Below are 24,318 nucleotides of genomic sequence, written 5' to 3'. Positions count from 1 at the left end.
TGTAGTTGTTTTCCATTAGTTTATTACTGAGAAGAGAAAAAGGAATATGATTATGGAATTGTAGTTGAGTGGAAGAGAGGTTACTACTGTTTCTTCTTTGATTTTTGAGGAAATTACATATATATATATATATATATATATATATATTGTCAATGTTCGTAGAGGAGGATGTTTGTAGGGCTATGTCCTATGTGTGAGGGGTTGGAGCAGAGTCCTATTTATAGTGATCAGATGAGGTGGTTGGAACAGCCTTTTGAGGAAAATGAGGTTAAGGTGGTTGTGCTTAAGATGGAGAGAGGTAGCTCCGGTCAAGATGAGTTTGGTATGGCTTTCTTTTAGGACTGTTGGGATGTGGTTAAAAGAGATTTAACTAATATCTATAATGAGTTCTTATTTAATGGGAATTTGTTTTAAAATATTAACTCAACTTTCATCACGTTGGTGCCTAAGAAGAATAGGTCTATAAAAATTGTAGAGTTTTGGCCTACTAGTCCAATGAATAGTGTGTATAACATCATTGTAAAGGTTTTAGCTAATAGGCTGAGATATGTAATATGAGATGTTATGTCAGAGGCTCAAAGTGCTTTGTGGAGAATGCTATTTTAGTAGAAGGTGAGGTTGTTCAGGATTTTTGTAGAAGGAGAGTTAAGGGGGTTGCTTTAGATTAGATTTTGGAAAGGCTTATGGCCAAGTTGGTTGGAATTTCTTGATAGAATCTTTTTAAGGAAGGAGTCTGAGGAAGGGGGTGTTTATCTAATGCTTCTTTCTATGTCATTATCAATGGAGAGCCTAAATCTTGGTTTAAGGCTTCATGGGGGTTAGGCAAGGAGATCCTTCTTCTCCTTTTTGTTTTTTATAATAGATGTATTGAGTAGATTGGTTTACAAGCTGTAGAGAGACGGGTTTGTGAGAGTATTGGGTTGCAGAGCAAGGGGATTATGGTTTCTTGACTATTATTTGCAGATTATATTATTTTATTTTTGGAAGATAATAGGGAGTCTTTGAAATGGGCTAACTATTTTGCAAGAGGGCCTGTGGTTTAATTTGGATATTTCTAGATATCTGGAGTTGTCCTCTTTAGTTGGGCGTTGCTTTCTTCAATGGCCTGTGATTCAATTAAGTGTGACTCTAGGGTGGTAATCCTAGGGCGGTTGGGTTTTGGGATTCTGTGGCAGAGAAAGTTCAACGATCTTGGATTCAAGGGTGCTTTATTTTCTCTAGGTGGGCATTCTATGAACTCTTAAAGATAGAAAGGTGTTGGCACTCAGCTCCTTATTAAGTTTGTTGGAGGGTAGTCTTGTTTTTGATAGGGACTATCATTAGTGAATTTTTTATTCTTCAGGGGAGTACTCTTGCAAGCCTTTTTTAGCATTTGACCAATAAAAACATGTCTTTTCTGTTTCATAGTTGTATCTGGAAGGCTAACGTCTCCTCAAAGATGAAGGTTCTTTTATTTGGTTGGTTGTTCTTAACAGAGTTAATACTAACAATTTTTTGCAGATTATGAGGCTTTTTAAGGCTTTACCTCCAGATGTTTGTTCTCTTTGTTCTGAAAGTTTAAAATTTATTTCTCATGAGTTCCTTACTGCTCCTTTTCATTGAGTCAGCTAATTTGGAGAGAATTGGTTTGTCCACAGCTGATGGGACGATTTTTTGGGAAAATCATTTTCAGATTTCAGGAGGGGCAGAGATTGTTTGGTGTTATGGAGGTGGGTGGTTTTAGCAGTTTTGAAGGTGTATTTGGTTGGAGTAGAATGGTGAAGTTTTGTGGGAGAGGAGAATGTCTTTGATTATCCTTTGGGATAGAATATAGTACTTCGTCTCTGTTAGATTAACATTTTACCTAAAAGCTTAAGCTATTAGGTTGTGGGCAAACAAAGTATATAAAGCTTTAACAACCACCCCCCACCCCTCCCCAACGTGCAGCCCAATAGGGATATACACATGATAGATAACAACCATTACAGGGAATATAATAATTTTTTAACACCACATAATAAACACGAGCAACAAGACTAGAACCTAGGACCTCCTAGTAACAAGCTCCAATACCATGTCAGATTACTACTTTACTTAAAAGCTTAAGCTATTAGATTGTGAGCCAACAATTTATATCAAGATTTAACAGTCCTTGTGGGAATTCACAGCAGAGAGGAGTTTCTTTGTCATATTTACAGCATGATTGGCTGGCTGTGCTGTTTTGATATTTTTGATAGTTTTCATATTTTTTCTTTTTTGGGGAGGACAATGTCTTCAATTATCCCTTGGGATAGGATTCAGTATTGGACTCCTTGCGGGGTTTCCCAGCAGAGAGGAGTTTCTTTTTCAGATTTACGGTGTGATTGGCTGGCTGCCCTGTTTTGATATGCTCGATAGTTTTCATATTTTTTCTTTTTTACTCTTGTACCTTATAAGGCAGACTGATTATGCTCCTTCTTGTACTTCTTGTTCTCCTTAATAAAATCTTTTCCTTTTTTCATCCAAAAAAAGGCCAATCAGATGATGTCTCACAAAAATACTAAATAATTCAAAATTTTAGAAATCTAATAAGACAAAAATCTTTAAAGTTTGAAGTAGGATATATAATTAGTTGCCGCAAATATAATGATTTATAATTTAAAAATACCAAAATTAGCATTAACCTTTTGGAGCTTCCTCAGATCTTCTTACTTCTGAAATTTGTATGATATATATAATTCATTCTTCTCATGAATTTGAATTTGATAACATTGCTATTATGTTAAAAATTTTATTTTAACTAAAAAAAAGTAAGCATACCCATTTAAGATTCTTCGAGGAATGTTCCAATGGCCGCCACGCAATACTCAATTAAAAATTTTAAATTGCAGAAAAAGAAAAGTAGAGTTTTGTATCATTCTCAGTCCTCGTTTTCAGAATTTCTTTTATATATTATTCTACAAAGAGAGTATGTTATTTTAGTAATTAGGTTGTGGGAGTGGGGCTACTTTTGTCCTTAAGTTTTTTTTTTTTAAATTCTTATTAATATATAAAAGGGCAGACCTGGAGTTGTAGATAAGGCTCCAAGAAACAGCCGCCTCTTTTTTCTCTTGCTTTATTCTTCTTTTATTCTCTTTTTCTCTTCTTCTTCACTGCATCTCTAACTTTACAATATGGTTGGTATGAGAGCTTTAATCTCCCCTAAATCTGATTTATCTGAGCTGTTTTTCAGAAACTCTGTTTTTCATTTATTTTCTTTCTAATCTTTCCCTAGTCACTTTTCATCTTGGTTTGACTGTGCAGCATCCTTGGTAGGACAATGTGTGTTTGTGGTGGTTTGCTGATGTGAACCATTTATACTCTGTTTTGTGTATATTGCTGGCACTGTTTTTCTGTTCATTGGCTGCTTGTGGCATGATGATGCCGTTTTAATGCTATGTGTTCATGATAGTTTGCCTGCTTGCAATCTTGTATCAGAAGCTGGTGGTTTTGATTGAGGTTCAATAATCCATTTTCTGTTCTTGCCTGCACTCACTTCTAGGTTCTACCAGCAAATATGCCTGCAGCAACTGTGCTGCCACGTGCCTCTGTATGCTGCCTGATTCAGCATAGTTTCTGTGTTATTTATTCCCGATACTCTACAGCACTAATTGTAGGATATAGGGAGTGGTTTCGATGGCCTCTAAAGAGAGTGTTGACTAATGCTACTAAGGTACAGATCACAGCCATCAAATTAGTTGGATCTGCCAACTACCAGTTGTGATCTCAGACAGTGTGTGTGTGTGTGTATGTATATTAATACAGAAGTAAAAGTCCAAGAAAAGTAAGTCCATGAGTGAGTACTACAGCACCCTGAATGTTATTTGACAAACATGAGAAACTTTTCAAATGACCAGGAAACAAAGTCCATTAGTGAGTATTATACACACATGTTAAATAGGCGGGTACGGGTCAAGGTGGTTTGGGTCATTAGTGACCCATTCATATAAAATAATTTGGCCCATTTATGAAATGGTCTTAAATTTCCATGAAACTATTTAAAAATTTCCGTCCAAATTTCTTCCTTCATCACCCTCAAAATAAAAATGGCAGTCAATTTCCACCTTACTAAACATATCCGGTTAATATAGATGAAACTTATAAATCAATTAAATATATTTATCACACAAATAAAGATAATTTCAACATGAATGGTTAAATAAAATGTTGTCCTTTAGACATGGGTTGAGTTGGTCGACCCATTCACCCATTTGATTTTACATGCGAAGCCAATTGTTGGACATCAAGTGAAACTTACAGCTTCAAATATTGTTGTCACCATATCTTCCTACTATTCTTAAGGGTTGTTTAGTCTACCATTCGATATTATAGTAATAAGGGCAAAAGACACTCACCTCCCTCGAGGTTCGGTAAAAAGACAGGGACCTCCCCAGTGATTTCAAAAATTCCATTAACCTCCCTTGAAGTTTCAAAAATGCCACATACCTCCCTTGAGATTTTCCAAAAAGACACAAACCCCCCCTTAAAAGACTTTATCTTTTTTGCAAAATAAAGGAGAGGTTTGAGTCTTTTTAACAAAAGTTCTTGGAATTTTTGAAACCTTAAGAGAGGTCAGTGCCTTTTGCCCTAGTAATAATTATGTAATCATATAATTAAGTAGTTGATTTCATACCATAGGTGCAGTCAATATTATAACTACCTACCTATAGAATTAGGTACATATCTAAACCGAATCAATTACGTAATGATCCAAATTCTATATTAATTGCAAAATTGTACTATATTTTTAAGGGCAAAAGATACCTCCCCTAAGGTTTGGCAAAATGATAGGGACTTCCCCTGAGGTTTCAAAAATTCTATTGACCTCCCCTGAGATTTTAAAAATGTCACAAACCACCATGAGGTTTGCCAAAAAGACACAAACCTCCCCTTAAAAGACTTGTATTTTTGCAAAATACAAGAGGAGGTTTGTGTCTTTTTGGCAAATCTTAGGGGAGCTCTTTGGAATTCTTGAAACCTCAGGGGAGGTCAGTGTCTTTTTGCCAGACCTCAAGGGAGGTCAATGTCTTTTGCCCTCATTTTAAATTTCCTTTTAGGTTTGAGAATATGTAGCTGGATCAAGCTTCTTTTTAAGCCCTTAGTGAGGAGTTCGTGGGGAGAGGACATAGGAAGGGGTTGGGAAGGGTTTAGATTTATGAGGAAGTTTAAATGTTTGAAAGAGAATCTGAAAATTTGGAGTAAAGAGGTGTTTGGAGATGTTAGAATTAGAAAAGCCAACATTGTAAGTGAGTTGGATTTTATGGATAGAAAGGAAAAGGAGACTAATCTTTCCGAGAGTGGGGAGGCCAAAAGAATTTCTTTAAAAAATGATTTGGACAGAGGTGATCTTAAAGGAAAAGAGCAGTTAGAGACAAAAGACTAAATTTAAATGGATTAGAGAAGGAGATTGTAACATTTGCTTCTGCTTCTTCTATAGGTTAGCTAATGGAAAATAAGAAAAAAATTGATTAGAGAGTTGGAGGTTCAAGGAGGGAGAATTACTATTGACCCTGATAGAATAGCTTCTGAGATCTCTAATTTCTTTAATAATATTTATTCAGAAGATTAGGGTTGTAGACCGATGGTTGAAAGGTTACAGAGGAATCCCATCCCTAGGTATCAAATGCTTTGGCTAGAGAGAACTTTTGAAAAGGAGGAGGTGAGGGGGGTAGTTTTTTGGGATGGATAGGAATAAGGCTCTTCGTCTATCTTTTTTCCAAGATTGTTGGGTAATGTTAAGGATGATTTGCATAAAATCCTTCATGAATTTTATGGCAATGGGATTCTGTGTAAGAGCATTAACTATCCTTTTATTACCTTAGTGCTGAAGAAATCTACTGAACGAGTCACCTACTAATATAGCACTGCCTCAGCCTCACAACTTGACTTACAAACATTGCCAGTACTCCAAGAAACTCACAAACAAGCCTTTACAAACACTGAACAGAAATTAACAGACTACCGCGAGTGCATGGTTGAAAAAGGTTGTATTTTTTAGCAGAAAACATGCCCAGCAGCTTTACAAAATTGTTTAGAGAAGGTATCAGAACATGGCAGAGGGGAAAAAAAAAAAAAGGTGGCCAGAAACAATGTCACGCGCCAGGACATGGGGTTGGCCTTGCTGGAAGTTGGCCGGTGTGTGGCGGTGCGTGGGTCCTTTCAGGCAATGCGGTTCTGTAGGGGTAGGCTTTGGAGGGTTCTGTTTTTGGCTATATGGTTGGTTTTGTAAAATAATGAAGGGTGGAGGTGGATATGAGAAGGGCAGCCTTGGGAATGTGTTTTCCGGAAGCAGCTGAGTATAATAGGGTATAGGTTGGATCACGCTCATACCATATTGAGATTTTGATTAAAATGAATACCTTAACTTGAAGATGGGTCTCTCCCTCTATTTATAATACAACTTAAATACATTCTAATGACAATAATACCCTAACTAACTCTCACTAACTAACATGCTAACACACTTAACAATAATAATACTAAAAGACATAAACAACCTCTAACAGTAAGATATCAACATCGGATCTATTTTATTTTATTTTATAAGATATGTGTCTTTACAAGGATGTAAACAAAAAGGCAAAATGCAGAAACAATGGTTCCAATAAAAGAAAAAACAACAACAACAACAACAATAATGATAATTCTTACAAAATGGCAGGTGCCTTCAGGAATGCACGAGCTAGTGCCACTCGCTGCTTCTCACCACCACTTAACTGCTCAAAAAGAGAAAACTCACCTAATCATTGTAAACTTGTATTTTGAATAACAGATAGAAAGTAAACCATTAATCATAGAAGTAATTTGTTAAAAAAGTTTCACTAACTTCAAAATATTAGTAAGAATTGTGTGTCCCAACAGTAAACAAAAGTCTGAAGGGGTCCACCAAGTTGTATATTTATACACTACATCAATTTTTTTTCACCATAATTTTCTAAACAACATGCATTTTATATGTACAAAACCAAAACAATTTTGTTGTAATTTTGCCTTATGTCCCATCTATAAGCCTCCATTACTTTATTTTTGCCCTTCTATTTTTTTTTTCTCCCCATTTTCCCTCTCTAGCTTTTTCCTTTTCAGATTTCCTTATACTATGCATCTTACACTAATTTCCAGAACTTCTTCTGTCTCAATTCCCAGGTCCATTACACTTCAAGGTAAGTCTAGCCCTGCTGCACTCAGTGTCCTAACTCTTTCCGAACATGGCAAGTCGCAAGCTTGGATAAAGTAGAGGGTCACCTAGCTAGTGAAAAACTTGTCAAATATTTATGATATGAATCTGATTGTTTGCCAGGGCATCCACTACATGGGCAATGTGTCATGGGCCGACTATTTCACACCTTTGTCAAAGGACCGTGCGGCGCTAGCTAAAGCACTCTTGCTTAACTATCCAGCCTGTTGTTTACCATAATTCATCCATGAAACAATTTCATTATAATTCAATCAAATATCAACGGAAGCGGTAAGCAATTATGAAAGCAGTGGTAAGCAAGCAATAAATATTGTAGAAACGTAATTCATTAACAACACCTTTGTTAACATTGTGTGTTTAGCGAGAGAGGCAAGTAGGCTAAACACGTTGGCATTAGCTAGTGAGTTTTACAAGATTGATGAACACTCACCTTCCCTTAAAGAGCTTTACATGCAATTCTCATCCTAGCACTAGGAAACATCGAAGTGACCAAAGAGTCATACTGCCTTATTTGGCATAGGGAGAAACAACTACGAGAAAATAAACCTACACTAGTGTTTACATGATGGAAACCCATCCCAAATGCACGAGACAAGCGGTCATAGGCAAGCATAATGCCCTGAACAAGCTTGGCTCGTGACGCTCCCCCACTTATGTAGTCGACGTCCTCGCAGACTTTGACGTTAGGTACACTTCAACTTTGTCCACGAACAGTTGCATATCTTCCGCATAAACCTAGCTGATTTCTTTGTTGCCAAGGCCTTTCCACTTCACTAAGAACTCCCGCTGCTTCTTCCTTGCGGATGTGAACTCTTTGTCTACAAAGATGTTTTCAACTTCATGTTTGTTAGGTTGCATTGTCTTCAACTCTGCTTTGTTCAACTGACTTCTGCTCGGATCGTCGATGTCGGCGTTGAACGGCTTGAGGCAGTTGAAGTGAAACACGGGATGCACTTTCATACAAGTCGGAGGTTTGATTCTATAAGAGGTCTTCCCGACTTTGGCCAAGATGGGGACTGGTCCTTCATATTTGCAAAGTAGTCTCCTATCTTGTCCTCGTAGTGACCTGATCTATTTAGGATTGAGCTTAACAAGCACCAAGTCACCTATGTTGAAGTGTTGCGGTCTTCTCCCCTGATTTGCCCACTTCTCCATCTGATGAGAAGCTTTCTCCAAGTGGGCTTGGACAATCTCTGCATTCAATTTCCATTCTTTGGTGAAGACGAACACCCTGGGACTCTTTCCTTTGTATGACTCGTCCATTGTGTGAGGTAACAATAGTTGTTGGCCTGTAACAAGCTCAAAAGGGCTCTTGTTCATTGTTGAGCTCCTTTAGACATTGAAACGGAACTGAGCCACATCAAGTAGTTGCACCCAATTCTTCTGGTTGGCGTTGACGAAATGGCGCAAGTACTCACTAGCCTATTGAATCTCTCCGTCTATCCGTCTGTTTTTTTATGGTAGCTCGAAGAGATTTCAAGTTGTGAATTGAAGATTCTCAAAAGTTCTGTCCATAAGTTGCCAGTGAATCTTGAGTCTCGGTCACTAACAATGTCTTAGGGAACATCCCAATATTTCACAATATTCTTCAAGAATAATTGTGCTGTCTCCTCTGCCAAACAGTACTTTTGTGCAACTATGAACATACCATACTTCAAAAACCTATCTATAACCACAAGTATAGACCCTGCATCTCCCACTCTGGGCAGGTTGGTGCTAAAGTTTAGTGAGACACTTTCCCATGGTTTGGGTGGTACTGGTAGGGGCTCCAGCAACCCTGCAATCTTCCTCCACTCCACCTTGTCTTGTTGGCAAGTGAGACAAGTTATAGTATAATCAACCACATCATCGCGCATGTGCAGCCAATAATATCTCTTCTTCAGTAGTTTTGTCATTGGTGCCGTTCTCCGCGAATACCCCTCTACGAACTTCCTATAATAGTTGGCAAGGCCAAGAAAGGAATGCAACTCCTTCACTGTCGTGGGGATCTTCCATTCTTGAATCGCCCCTTACCTTCCCCATATCCATCTGGATATGACCTTGCTCAATCTCATGACCAAGGAATTTGATGCTCCGTTGAGCGAAAAAGCACTTCTCTTTCTTCACATACAGACTATTCCCCCTAAACTTGCCGAACACCTTTCGTAGATGCTTTTCATGTTTCTTCTAAAACAACATTGATGCTCTGAACAGTGCTTTGGAAGGGCGAACATATCCCGCTTCCAACAACTCATCAAGTTGTTTCCTCAGCTCTGCTAGTTCTAGAGGTGCCATCTGACTCCTGGCAACAACTTGATCTCATGCTCAACACCTCGTCGTGGAGGCAAGTTGTGAGGCAGCTTATCCGGCATCACCTCTTTGTACTCATCCAATACCGCTTGGATGGTCGTAGGCACCATCTTTGCCTACTTCTTGATCTACACCACCGTGGCTAGATATGTCTGCTCACCCTTTCTCAATCCCTTCTTGAGTTGCATGGCTAAAAGAAACTTCCCATCGTCTCCTTTCGTTGCAACGACTTGCACCATGCAAGGGTGATCTCCCAATTGACACGGGGAACCAGCGGAAGGCATCAGCTTTGCCTTCATCCCCTTTAGGAATTCCATTCCTAAAATGACTTGAAAGTCATCCAAAGGTACCACTGTGAAATTCACATGACCTTCCCACTATCCAAGCTTCACCGTCACTTGCTTGGCTACTCCCAGAGTAGACTGGGCTACAGAATTCACTACTTTCTTGTGTCATGTATCCTTCTCCAAGGATAAGTTGAGTCACCATGCTTCCGGTTGCGAAACAAAATTATGAGCAGCCCCGATATCCACTATAGAGCGGGTACCTATTCCCATTGATCCTCAAGTCGACAAACATCAGTCCTTTTGCTTATGTAACTTTTGGAGCTTTCGCCTGCTTTTCCAATGCACTAACCAACCGCATTGAACCCATCCTCGAGGGTATCCTCCTCTTCCCCATCACTTTCCACCACTTGTCCCAAAGTGGAAGCTTGTAAGGCATTGAGTAATCCCTTGTGTGGGCATTCAATAACTCTGTGAGGGCCTCAACACAAGTAGCATGAAATTTTACCCTTTCCATTAGGTGCGTTGAATCCTTAAGAGGATGAAGCTTCTTTCGAAGTTGAGACCTTATAGTCGGCTCCCCCACTTTTGGGGTTTGCCTTTCTTGAAAGACTCTCTGCTGTTTCCACCTACGCCAAACTTTTTGGACGAAGCGGTAGTATCACTAGCATAATTAGTCAAGTGTTCTATGACAGCTTGTGCGGTAGACAACTCTTGAACTATTTGCCTATGAAGTTCTGTTCTTGCCCACGGTTTCAACCCTTCATGAAAATAGAATAACTTATCCTTTTGCAACATGTCCCTGATATCCAACATCAAAGCACAAAATTGCTTCACGCATTCCTTGATTGACCCGGTATGTTTGAGGTCTCTTAGCTTTTTCCTAGCATTGTACTCAACATTCTCAAGAAAGAATTGGGCCTTGAGCTCTCTCTTCAAGTCTACCCAACTATCCGCTACAAAACATCCATTTTCAATTTCATTGTACTTGGTACGCCACCACAGTTTGGCATCATCAACCAAGTACATGGTCTCAGTATCCACTTTCACCTGTTCTAAGGCTGTCATATCAAACAAGAAGTTCTCCAACTCCTTGGCATCACGGGCACCCCCATACGTGTTGGGTTCTAGTACCTTGGTCTTGCCAAACCCCGGAGTTTTAGAGTTTCCCATAGCAAGAACCATTAGATTCATTTTTGCATCCAGATAAGCTATCTAAGATTACAAAATTTCCACAATATAGTGTAAGTCCTCTGACATTTCACTTATCAAACTTGCTTGATGCTTTTGTAATTCCATCACTTCATCAACAAGTCCCCTCAATTGGGCCATCTCGGTGGCCACATTGTTGGCTGTCATCTCAGCTTATGCTTCCAGCACACTGATTCTCCCAGCATGAATTGGTGCCATGGTCATTTACCAAAGCTTTCCCAATCCCACAATGAAGGCAATTGAATTCATATAGCAACTAACTGAGCTCTGATACCGGGTGTCACAGGCCGACTATTTCACACCTTTGTGAAAAGACCGTGCGGCGCTAAATAAAGCACTCTTGCTTAATTAGCTAGCCTGTCGTTTAACACAATTCATCCATGACACACTTTCATTATCATTCAATCAAATATCAGCGGAAGCAATAAGCACTTAGGAAAGCAGTGTCAAGCAAGCTAATAAACATCGAAGAAACGTAATTCATTAACAACACCTACATTATCTTTGTGTGTTTAGCGAGGGAGGCAAGTAGGCTAAACACGTTGACAATAGCTAGTGTGTAGAGACCTGAAAACCGGGAATTAAATAAGAAAGAAAGAAAGAAAAATTTCAACATGGAACAGCAGGCTTCGTCAACGAAGGCCCTTCTGTGCTTCGTCGCTAAAATGTAGTGCCTTCTCGACGAAGAGATTCATAACGTCTGGAAAATATCAGGCTTAGGGTTCATCGACGAGGTTTTTCCTCCATTGACAAACGGCCTTGTGTGGTTCGTCGACAAAGGCGCCATTTCGTCGAAGAATTTGACCAGGTCCAGGGGCTATAAATAGGATTTTTGTTGCTTCTTCATTAAGAAATCTAAAAATCTCCCTCTCTCTCTCTAGAACCCACACCCACTCTCTCTCTCTCTCTCTCTCTCTTCGATCGATCGCTATTCGTTGCCCGTTTTGACGATCGGAAGATACCACGAGGATCCGGGGACAAATCTCTACTAGTCTAGCGGAGTAGATTCTATAACTAGGGGAAAAGTTTGGGTTCGGTTTTCGAGCGTTTCGGGTCGTTTTTAGGAATCTGGTAAGGGGATTATATTATGTCAGTTCTGTTTAAGAGTTTTAACCGAATGGGATGTTAAAATGATTTTTATATATTTAGTTACTACTTTTCTAAGGTTTCCGGGCCTAGGGTTTGGTTAACCGACCTTATTTTCGAAACCAACTGTTTAAATTCATGTATGATATTTTTAAAGTATAGTATAGGTCTTTATGAACGTTTTCACTAGTGGGAAAATCGTTATTTTGAACCATAAGCTTATTTTAAAATTAACTAAAGCGGTAGGGTTGATTTTCTTCATTTTTCCTACATTTAGCTATATATCTATATTTAATAAAATAACCACTTGGAGATATTCATACCTTAGTTTTAGTAACAGAAATTACTTTATCAAGCAGATGATTTATTTATGAATTAACTGATGAAAATTGTGTGGCATGAGTATATTTTTTAATTGACATTAAATGAGCAGGTTATGTGAAATACTGAAATGTAACAGCTATATACCGAGATATGAGATATGATATACTATGATACGCCGATTTTTACCGAATCATCATCTAGCAGATATGTAGCAAAGATATGTACGATTTTATGAAATGAATTATAATTACGATTTTATACAATGTAAATTGCCATATATGATAGTAGAGCCTTGTTAATATGTTCTCATGTTGAAGCTCGGTACCATAGCAAAATGTATGTAGAGGTGCAATCCACACAACGAGAGTGTGGATGGGAAAGGCGATTGGTGACCTGGGTAAAGTACTCTCCAAAGGTTTTCTGGTGCTCTATCCGATGTAGTAATTCCGGATGACTCAGCCTTCGGGTACAGATTGAGTAAGCATCATCGTACTACTTTATGTTTGACTTAACATTAATCGGGTGGCTATTTGCTAGGTCCAGCCTTTGGACCGCACAACCCGTCATGGGGGTAATCATGTCGCAGGTGTATTTGATGGCGTGACGACACTAGTCCTATAGACCAGGTTGTATCTTCTAGGCATATAAGGGCACATTTACTATAGAAAGGGCTATATTGAACCAGCAGTATGTTACTATAAAAGCATGTATTTTCAGATATACATTATAGTACAGTTTAAAATGCCAGTTAAATGATTAATGTTAGCAGTATTATGTAAACACGAAATCTCATGTTATCCACACACTGATGATAATGTAATCCGTCTTACTGAGAGGTGTCTCGCCCTAGCATACAAATGTATTTTCAGGTCCTCCGAGGGATCAAGCCTAGCGTTCTTCTGGGCTGAGTTAGATAGCAGATAGTCCTTGTCAGAGCTGGTGAGATATTAGTCAGTGTCCGTCTTTTGGGGATTGTAGTAACAGACTATGTTTTAATTATTTATGGATAAATATGGAGAACAGTTAGAAACTTTGGTATGTATTAGATGATGTTTGTATTTCCGTTGTATATGTTTATACGGACTAGTATAGAACACCCGCTGTCCTTTGTTTGGGCGGGTTGTATATTTATGGTATCAGAAGGTATGTATGTTTAGTAGCACTCCGGGGCCACCTAGAGGGCTGGGGCGTTACAGATGGTATCAGAGACAATACCCAACCGGAAATGTGATGAGATTCACATCGCTTGGGTTTGGTAATGTTCAGAGCCCTATGTTTGCTAAGTTCTGCAGATTAAGTCAAAGAGTCTTACCAAAGTTTAAGAGTTAGAGTAGGATAAAGATAGGAATGGGTATGATAGGACTTTCGAGTTTGGCTTCGTAAGCCTGGAGACAGAAATCCATTGGCAGACTTTTGAGTTTTTCTAGATCAGTCGACGGGTTTAGAAAATCACGACAATCCATTGACGGTTTTGTTTCCAAGTGGAGGGGCGGAACTTGAGCTAGAATGGGAGTATTAAGTTGGCAGAGTATGTTGTCATTAGGGATGTTAATTCATTAAGATAAATTTCATAAGTATTGTAGTGATAGCAGATAGGTAAGGTACCAAGATTCTAAACAATTTTCTCGATTGTCTTTTCAGGATGGAGTCCAGGGATAATACTGCTAATGCAAGAGGCAGTAGTAGTGAGGGAGTTGGCCATGAGACCGGTAGTGACTCCACAGTAGTACTATGGGACTTCGCCCAATAGCTTATGGCTGAGGTGGTGCGAACATCCAAAGGGCAGGATCGAACCACGGCTAAGCTGGGTGATTCTATCGAAAGGTTCACTCGACTTAAGCCCCCTAACTTTGCAGGGAATGCCGACCTGATCCGAGCAGAGAACTAGATTCAAGAGATCGAGAAGATCTTGCTTGTTCTACATTGCATTGATGAGCAGAAGGTGCTTTACGCGACGTATAAGTTGGTGGGCGAAGCCGAGAGATGGTGGGAATCAATAAGGATGTTGGAGGAGCAGAGGCCAGTATAGGTGGCGATGTCATGGGACCGTTTCAGAGAGGTGTTCTTTGAGAGTACTTTCCAGCCATTGTCAGGAATGCGAAGATGGAGGAGTTCATGATCCTGACCCAGGAGCACCTGACAGTTTAGCGGTATGCTGCCCAATTCATGGAGTTGCGCGCTTTGCTCCGTTTATGGTACCGGATGAGGCGAGAAAAGCCTAGAAGTTTAAGAGAGATCTGAAGAAGGAGATCCGGAAGCAGGCATCAATACTGCAGCTTCGAGACTTTGCCACGTTAGTGGATAAAATCACTGTGGCAGAGGAGAGCCTACAGGATGACATAGAGGTCCAAAACCCGAAGAAGAGGCCAGCGCTTCCCAGTTCTTATTTCGGTGTGAGGCAGGGCACTTGGAAGAAATATAACGATGGCGGAGGCCAAAGGCGAGAGACGGGCGGTGGTACATCTCAGGGTACCACATCTTCCTCAGCTTGTCCCCTTGCAGCAAGCAGCATGTAGGGAAGTGTCTGATGGGTTCAGGTGTGTGCTTTCGATGTGGTAAACCAGGGCATTTGAGGCGTGATTGCGGCACGCCAGGGGGCAACGCACCCCCACAACAGCCATATCGAGGAGGTGTTTAGGCGCCACATGGTGGTTATCAGAGGGGTACGACCCAAGCGAGAGTGTATTCCTTGACTCTTGACGACGCTGAGAACGCAGGTGCGTGGTGACAGGTAATATTTATATGCTTTCAAATAAAGCTGTGATATTATTTGATTCAAGAGCAACACATTCCTTTATCTCCCGGGGATTCGTCAGGTTATGTGGGTTAGAGGTACAACTATTAGATGTTGTCTTATCAGTGGCTACACCGTCAGGGTCAATAGTTGTGTATAGTAGGGTGATTCAAGATTTCCTAGTGGAGATTCAGGGGAGAGTTTTGCCGGTCAGCTTAATTGTGTTTGAGATGCACGACTTCGACATTATTCTGGGGATGGATTGGCTAGTAGCAAGTTACGCCAGCATCGATTTCCGAAGGAGAGAGGTGATATTCAAATCTCCTGGAGAGCAGGAATTCAAGTTCATAGGGTCGTGTGTGCGTTCTGCACCACGTATCCTTTCATCTATTCAGGCTAAAAGGTTACTCCAGGAGGAATGCCCAGGGTATTTGGCATTAGTGAAAGAAACGCTGAGAGGAGAACTTAAGTTGGAGGAGATTCCCGTAGTAAGTGAGTTTCCAGATGTATTTCCATAGGACTTACCGGGATTGCCTCCTGATCGTGAGGAGGAGTTTGCTATAAAGTTGGTTCCAGGCACGACACCAATATCAAAAGCTCTGTATCGTATGACTCCAACAGAATTGAGAGAATTGAAGGAGCAACTTCAGGAGTTACTAGATAAGGGCTACATTCGACCGAATGTTTCATCCTGGGGAGCATCGGTACTGTTTGTGAAGAAGAAGGATGGGTCGATGAGAATGTGCATCGACTATAGAGAGATTAACAAGGTGACTATGAAGAATAAATACCCATTACCCAGAATTGACGATCTGTTTGACCAGCTACAGGGCACACAGGTTTTCTCCAAGATCGATCTACGATCAAGGTATCATCAGCTAAAGGTGAGATCGGAGGATGTACCGAAGACTGTATTCCGGACTAGGTATGACCACTATGAATTTCTGGTTATGTCTTTCAGGTTGACCAATGCTCCTGCAGCATTTATGGACTTGATGAACAGGGTGTTCCACGAGTATCTAGATCAATTCGTGGTCGTTTTCATTGATGACATCTTGGTGTATTCGAGGAATCCCGACGAGCATGTAGTTCATTTGAGATTGGTACTTCAGGTACTTAGGGAGAAGAAACTTTTTCCTAAGTTCAAGAAATGCGAGCTCTGGTTAGAGCAAGTGGCATTTCTGGGGCATGTAGTGTCCAAAGAAAGGGTATCAATGGATTCAAGTAAAATATAAGCAGTAGTGGACTGGCCGAGACAGAAGAATGTTCAAGGGGTCAAGAGTTTTCTAGGTCTTGCAAGATACTACAGACGGTTTGTAGAAGGGTTCTCCAGTTTATCAGGTCCATTGACACGACTCACGAGGAAGAACGTGAAATATGATTGTACTGATGAGTGCGAGCAGAGTTTTCAGGAACTAAAGTAGCGGCTGGTTACTGCTCCAGTTCTAACCATTCGTCAGGGGATGGTGGATTTGTTATTTATAGTGATGCCTCTAAGAAGGGTCTCAGGTGTGTTCTAATGCATCAGGGTAAGGTAATTGCTTATGCTTCTTGTCAACTCAAAGAGTACGAGAAGAACTACCCAATATGGACTTAGCAGCGGTAGTATATGCATTGAAGATCTGGAAACATTACCTGTATGGTGAAAGGTGCGAAATTTTTACTGATCATAAAAGTCTTAAGTACATTTTCACCTAGAAGGAGTTGAATATGAGGCAGCGTAGATGGCTCGAACTGATAAAGGATTACGATTGTACCATTAGCTATTACTAAGGAAAAGCTAATGTGGTAGCTGATGCTTTGCGTCGGAAGTCAATTGATGTGTCAATCTCAGCCGTGGGAGCTCAGCATTAGATATGTATGGACCTGAAAAGGTTGGACTTAGAAGTAGTGGAAGGAAATCACTAGGTCTTCATTGCTAGCTTGGTGGTATAGCCGACCTTACAGGAGAGGATCAGAGCAACTTAGACGACAGATGCATAGCTGGTAGAGGTTATGGAGGGAGTTCGGGATGAATTGAAGCCAGATTTCAACATTTCAGGTGTGGGGTGTTGAGATTCCATACTAGGATTTGTGTACCGAATGACGCTGAGATTAAACGGATCATTTTAGAAAAGGCACATCGCTCGCTCTACACAATACATCCAGGGAGTACGAAGATGCACAGGGATTTACGCGAATCTTTTTTGTGGTATAACATGAAAAGAGAGATCGCCCATTTCGTAGAGCAGTGTCTGACATGTCAGCAGGTGAAGGCCGAGCATCAGAGGCCAGTGGGACCGTTGCAACTACTCATTCCTAAATGGAAGTGGGAACACATTTCCATGGATTTTGTCACGGGATTGTCATCAGCACTTCACGAACAAAATGCAATTTGGGTAGTGGTTGACAGATTAATGAAAACTGCCCATTTCATCCTGGTTAAAGTCAGTTATTCCATGGATAAGCTGACAGAGCTATATGTATAGGAGATAGTCAGGTTTCATAGAGTGTTGGTGTTGATTGTCTCAGATAGGGATTCACAGTTTACTTCTCAGTTCTGGAAGAGTCTTCAGGAAGCAATGGGACCTCAACTTACGTTCAGTACAGCGTTTCACCCGCAGACAAATGGTCAGTCTAAGAGGACCATCTAGATCTTAGAAGATATATTACGGGCATATGTACTGGATTTTGGGGGCAGTTGGATCAGATATCTACCATTGGTTGAGTTCGCCTACAATAATAGTTACCAGGCTAGTATCGGGATAACACCGTTTGAGGCACTATATGGTCGGAGGTATAGATCTCCGTTGTTTTGGGATGAAGTTGGTGAGTGTCATATTCCAGGGCCAGAGATAGTCCAACAGGCTTCAGAGAAGGTCACGCTCATCAGGGAACGAATTAAAGCAGCTCAGAGTCGGCAAAAGAGCTACGCAGATACATGCCAACGGGAGCTAGAATTCGAGGTAGGTGATGCTACATTTCTGAGTATTGCTTCGATGAAAGGAGTGATGAGGTTTGGTAGGAAGGGCAAGCTGAGCCCAAGGTACGTTGGACCGTTCGAAATTCTGGAGAGAGTCGGTTCGGTGGCGTACCAGATAGCATTACCTCCCATATGGTCCAAGATTAATGACATGTTTCACGTATCCATGCTTAGGAGGTATGTTCTAAATCCTTCACATGTGATTAGTTACGAGTCGGTAGAATTCAGGGACACGTTAGCATATGATGAGATACCAGTTCAGATCCCAAATCATAGAGAGCAGGAGTTACGTACAAAGAGGATTCCTCTAGTAAAGATACTGTGGCATAATCACACAATAAAGGAGGCCTCATGGGAGTTAAGAGTCAGAGATACGTCAGAAGTATCCTCACCTTTTCAGAGATGCTCGGAGTTAGTTAGGTAAGCAAATAAGTATGTAAATGGTTTTCATGTATGTATCGTAACAAAGTCAGTTTATTTATAGATTAGAATAGGTATGGTCTCCGGGAGAGTTTTGTATGGATATTGTAATCTCTCGAGATATTATGTGTAACCACGATATTCCTCCACCATAAGTGAGGCTAGGTAATAAATTTGGGACAGGACTGCTATGTGGGTGGCTGCCAGCTCTTCCTAGAGTCAGAGCAGTGATAGTTCAGATGATATGTTAAAAACCAGTAACAAATTTCGAGGACGAAATTTTATAAGGAGGTGAGATTGTAGAGACCTGAAAACCGAGAATTAAATAAGAAAGAAAGAAAGGAAAATTTCAACATGGAACAGCAGGCTTCGTTGACAAAGCCAAGGTTCTTATCAACGAAGGCCCTTTTGTGCTTCATCGCCAAAATTCAGTGCCTCATTGACGAAGATATCTAGAACGTCCGGAAAATATCAGGCCTAGGGTTCGTTGACGAGGCTTTTCCTCTGTCGACGAACGACTTTGTATGGCTCGTCGACGAAGGTGTCATTTCGTCAACGAATTTGACATGGTCAAGGGGCTATAAATAGGATTTTTGTTTGCTTCTTCATTAAGAAATCTAAAAATATCTTTCTCTCTCTTTAGAACCCACGCCCACTCTCTCTCTCTCTTCGATTGATCGTCATTCGTCACCTGTTTCGATGATCGAAAGATACCATGAGGATTAGGGGACAAATCTCTACTAGTCTAGCAAAGTAGATTCTAGAACTGGAGGAAAAGTTTGGGTTCAGTTTTCGAGCGTTTCGGGTCGCTTTTAGGAATCAGGTAAGGGGATTATATTATGTCAGTTATGTTTAAGAGTTTTAATCAAATGGAATGTTAAAATGATTTTTATATATTTAGTTACGGTTTTTCTAAGATTTCTGGGCCTGGAGTTCGGTTAACCGACCTTATTTTCGAAACCAACCGTTTAAATTCATGTATGATATTTTTAAAGTATAGTATAGGTCTTTATGAACGTTTTCGCCGGTTGGAAAATCGTATTTTGAACCATAAGCTTATTTTAAAATTAACTAAAGTGGTAGGGTTGATTTTCTCCATTTTTCCAACATTTAGCTATATATCTATATTTAATAAAATAACAACTTGGAGATATTCATACCTCAATTTTAGCAGCAGAAATTACTTTATCAAGCAGATGATTTATTGATGAATTAACTGATGAAAATTGTGTGGCATGAGTATAGTTTTTACTTATCATTAAATGAGCAGGTTATGTGAAATTGAAACGTAACGGCTATATGCCGAGATATGAGATATGATATGCCGGTTTTTACCGAGTCATTATCCAGAAAATATGTAGGAGACATATGTACGGTTTTATGAAATGAATTATAATTACGGTTTTATACAATGTAAATTGCCATACATGATAGTAGAGCCCTGTTAATATGTTCTCATGTTGAAACTCGGTACCGTAGCAAAATGTATGTAGAGGTGCAATCCACACACCGAGAGTGTGGATGAGAAAGACGATTGCTGACTTGGGTAAAGTACTCCCCAAAGGTTTTCTGGGGCTCCATCCGATGTAGTAATTCTGGATAACTCAACCTTCGAGCGGCCTTCGGGTACAAATTGAGTAGGCACCATCGTACTACTTTATGTTTGACTTAGCATTAGTCGGGCGGCTATTTGCTAGGTCTAGCCTTCGGGCTGCACAACCCATCATGGTGGGAATCATGTCGCAGGTGTATGTGATGGCATGATGACACTAGTCCTACAGACCAGGTTGTATCTTCTAGGCATATATGGGCACATTTACTACAGAAAGGGCTATATTGAGCTAGCAATATGTTATTATGAAAGCATGTATTTTCAGATATACAATTTAGTACAGTTTAAAATTCCAGTTAAATGATCAATGTTAGTAGTATTATGTAAACACAAAATCTCATGTTATCCACACACTGATGATAATGTAATTTGGCTTACTGAGAGGTGTCTCACCCTAGCATACAAATGTATTTTCAGGTCCTCCAATGGATCGAGCCTAGTGTTCTTCTGGGCTGAGTTAGATAACAGACAATCCTTGTCAGAGCTGGTGAGATATTAGTCAGTGTCTGTCTTTTGGGGATTGTAGTAACAGACTATGATTTAATTATGTATGGGTGTATATGGAGAACAGTTAGAAACTCTGGTATGTATTAGATGATGTTTGTATTTCCGCTATGTATGTTTATACGGATTAGTATAGAACACTCGTTGTCCCTTGTTTAGGCAGGTTGTATATGTATGGTATCAGAAGGTATGTATGTTTAGTAGCACTCCGGGACCAACTAGAGGGCCGGGGCGTTACATAGTGTGTTTAACAAGATTGATGAACACTTACCCTCCCCTAAAGAGCTGTACACGCAATTCTCATCCTGGCACTAGGAAACATCAAAGTGACCGAGGAGTCAATACTGCCTTATTTGGCATGGGGAGAAACAGCTACTAGAAAATTAACGTGCACTAGTATTTACATGATGGAAACCTATCCCAAACGCACGAGACAACTAAAGGTTTCAAAAACAACAGGAGTAAGGTCCACCAGATAATGAATAAATTTTGGTTTGGAATGTTCAAATGGGTATGGGTTTGGGTAAGAATCATGAAGGCAGATGAGGAGACATAGAAAATTCATGGGTAAGGCCAAAAGAACATTAGCAATGGACCATCTCTTCTTTTATGGTATGGGCTAATATTGTGTTTTTGACGATTTGACCCCTCATCCAAAATTTTCATCCACATCCATATGCATTTACTACAATAAGAACACAAGAAAGGCGACTTCCTCATATGTAGCTAAAGAGGGGTAATTGTTGACACCATATTGTTTGGGTGTCAATTCACCCAAAACATAGGACACATGGATTTACATAGTATTTTGTAACTTCCTAATCACTGCTTCATAAAAATTATATCTCTATATAGTTATGTTAGTTTGAGAGTTGGAAAAGCCATTAAACATTGTTAGTTCGCATTTCAAGGTTTTAACTAATATATTGTTTCTATAAAATAATATATAGTTTAAATAAACACTTCCACCACACTTATAGTATTTGATTCTTTTACGTCTTCTTGCTTCCATACACCACTTAGTTCACATATTTAGTAGTGGTTCAAGATAAAAAGAGAAAAGAGTTTGAAAGTACATAAAAGTCCCATCAAGATATTATGGTACAGTAACATGAAGCAATAGCTTGGCTGGTCACACTACAGAAGCTGGTACAGTGCTATGAACAATAATTTAAAGAACTTTTTTATTTTTTCTTTTGCAACAATTCCTATGGGAGTGAACTTGCCTTAAAAACACTTGGATCCAACAAGAGAATAATTACTGTGGGCATCCTCCCACTAGGACCATCTTGTTAATCATTTATGAAAAACAAAAAATGAAGGCAATCAATACTTTCAGTCACTATTTCAGTTTCCTTGGTTTGCTCTGGTAATTATCTTATCAAAGTTAGTTTCATACCCCCACAAAATTTTGGGGTCATTTTCAATGTCCCCTCCCCCGACAAACAGTATATTTATTTTATAACTTGCTCAAAACAATTTCAAATTGTTATTTGCTTTTTGGTTATAAGGCGAGACACCGTTAAATGGCAAGTGATTATGGAGAACCCTTAAACCAGCAGGTAAAATCTGATAATTTAACTTGAAATCACGGTGACATTACATTAATTGAAACTATACCATTTTTTTTTATTTATTTCTTTTGTTCTTTTCATGAGATATAGATTGAGGAGGTGGCACCCGATTTGGCAGCCAATAATTTGAAGCCCAAACGCCAAACCCACTGACCACCTCAAACAGTATTCTGTCACAGTAACATTTAATTAATAGCAGGATAACTCTAACCTTCAGTCCTCGCTCCCCGACAACAGTAAAATATTTCTCTGGGAACTTCATGATAGTGTCATGAATTGCTGCATGTCGAGCAGCATCATACACCTAAACAAGAATCATTCAAACTAGTCAATTTTAAATAACTAGTTGAAATTAGCAGCAGTTTTTTATTTTTATTTCTAGGGAAAGAAGGAAATTAATGTGACAGTGAAGTTGATTATGAACCTCTTCTTTAGTTGCTGAAAGACGACCATAATGAATATTGTGAAATATTGTGTCATTGAAAAGTACCTGCCATCAAGCATGAATGATTTGCCCGCAAATGCCATAACTTGCAGTGTCTGATGTGGGAAGCTGATGTGAAGAGGGATACTAAGAGTAGTTGCTCCAATGAAGTCTCCTTAAAATTTTGGCCTATGATTGGGTCATTTGGCTATTTTTTGAAATATAATATAAGGTAATCATTTCAGACGATTTTAAAATATCAAAGCTACCTATTTTTATATATTTCTTTTCATAAATAATGGCTTAGGGTTAAAAGCTATCGACTTTTGTTTTTTGTTTTTTAAATGCCAAGTGGCCAAATCATAGGGTAAGTGTATCAGGAGACCACAAGGAGAAACTACTTTTAGCATTTCTATTTATAAGAAAAGAAAAATATGCTGCTTTTGTGAGCTTACAGTATCTTGTGGAACAACACCAATGGACTCCCGAAGACTCTCAAGTGTTACGTCCCGTATGTCTTGACCATCTATCGTTATCTATGGAGCAAATGGTGAATGGATATGTAAGGATTCAAGGAAACCAAGTGAGTGAAATTTAAATGCCGTCCTAGCAAAAAATTCATGGCTGTGCATGGAAAGCAGGCCAAAGTCAACTTTAAATACCATCAAACTTAAAATATATAAATCACATTTATCTGCATATCAACTATTGGACTCATCCAATTAGCTATGCTGCGATACCAAACTTTATTTAGCATTCCTAATCAAAATTCCAGGTTTTACTAGATCCAGGGACTAATACATGAGATCAAAAGTACACAAGATAGTAAAGCATCATTGATGATGTAATCATGGGACTGATAGTACAAAAATGCCAAAGATGATTGGTCAAATCATTAAAAGTAGTGAATAATAACAGAAATAGTAACTTACATTCCCCGAATGCACCTCAAAAAATCTGAAAAGCAACCTAAGAATAGTAGATTTTCCTGCACATAAATGCCAAACAAAACTTATTAATGGTGCTGCAAAGCAGACATATTGTCCTATTCAAATTTCATTCCAATTAGGTAGTCAAATTTCAATCAACAACAATCCATGGTTACTAGAGGAATGATGCCGAGTCTTTAAAGAACAACTTATTTGCACAATGGCAATTCCTAGAGGAATGATACCCACCCTGCAAATTGGTGGAGAGGCCTTTTGATTTGGAGGAATTTAGGAGGGCTGTGCTTGACATGGATAGGGATAAAGCACTGACTCTGGATGGTTTTACAATGGCTGCTTTTAAGAATAATAGAGTAAGTTTTGACAAATGGCGTCATGAGATTTTTTGAGGGCGACGTGCCAAAGTATTTACTCTACTTTCATTGCCCTCATTCCTAGAAAGGAAATGTCTATGAGGGTGAAGGATCAAGTCCCAACAACAACAACGACCAAGCCTTAAGTCCCACTAGGTGGGGTCGGCTACATGAATCCTCTTCCGCCAATTTATTCGATCATGAACAATTTCCTTCGACAAATTCAGGGTTATTAAACCCTTATTCTAAGTTATTTTGGGTCTACCCATACCCTTCTATTGCCCCTCACAATAACTAACTCAAAGTGCTTCTCCTCCATTTGTCTGACATTTTCTCAGTTTTTATAAGATTGTCAAATAAATTAGTTAAACATAAAATTCCATTATCACCTAGCACTTTCA

General features: G+C 39.5%; 1 protein-coding gene across 6 annotated transcripts in view; it reads right to left on the bottom strand.

The window, feature by feature from the left end:
* LOC131148999 (ABC transporter B family member 25, mitochondrial) overlaps window positions 1–24,318 on the bottom strand; it is a 140,528-nt gene that overhangs the window by 5,784 nt on the left and 110,426 nt on the right. For all 6 annotated transcript variants that reach the window (XR_009135107.1, XR_009135108.1, XR_009135106.1 and 3 more), the window contains exons 15-19: window positions 23,550–23,605; window positions 23,073–23,153; window positions 22,618–22,683; window positions 22,405–22,497; window positions 6,649–6,713 (exon numbers count right to left, since the gene is read on the bottom strand). Coding sequence is in view for 3 of the 6 variants with exons in the window: in XM_058099015.1 (XP_057954998.1) it covers window positions 6,649–6,713; window positions 22,405–22,497; window positions 22,618–22,683; window positions 23,073–23,153; window positions 23,550–23,605 (361 nt within the window). In the remaining 3 variants the exon portion in view is untranslated. The remainder of the gene's footprint in view (window positions 1–6,648; window positions 6,714–22,404; window positions 22,498–22,617; window positions 22,684–23,072; window positions 23,154–23,549; window positions 23,606–24,318) is intronic.

Source organism: Malania oleifera, chromosome 2 (assembly GCF_029873635.1).
Source record: "Malania oleifera isolate guangnan ecotype guangnan chromosome 2, ASM2987363v1, whole genome shotgun sequence".
Lineage (NCBI taxonomy): Eukaryota > Viridiplantae > Streptophyta > Magnoliopsida > Santalales > Ximeniaceae > Malania > Malania oleifera.
Note: the sequence above shows the minus strand (reverse complement) of the source record. Positions and strands in the feature narration are given on the sequence as shown.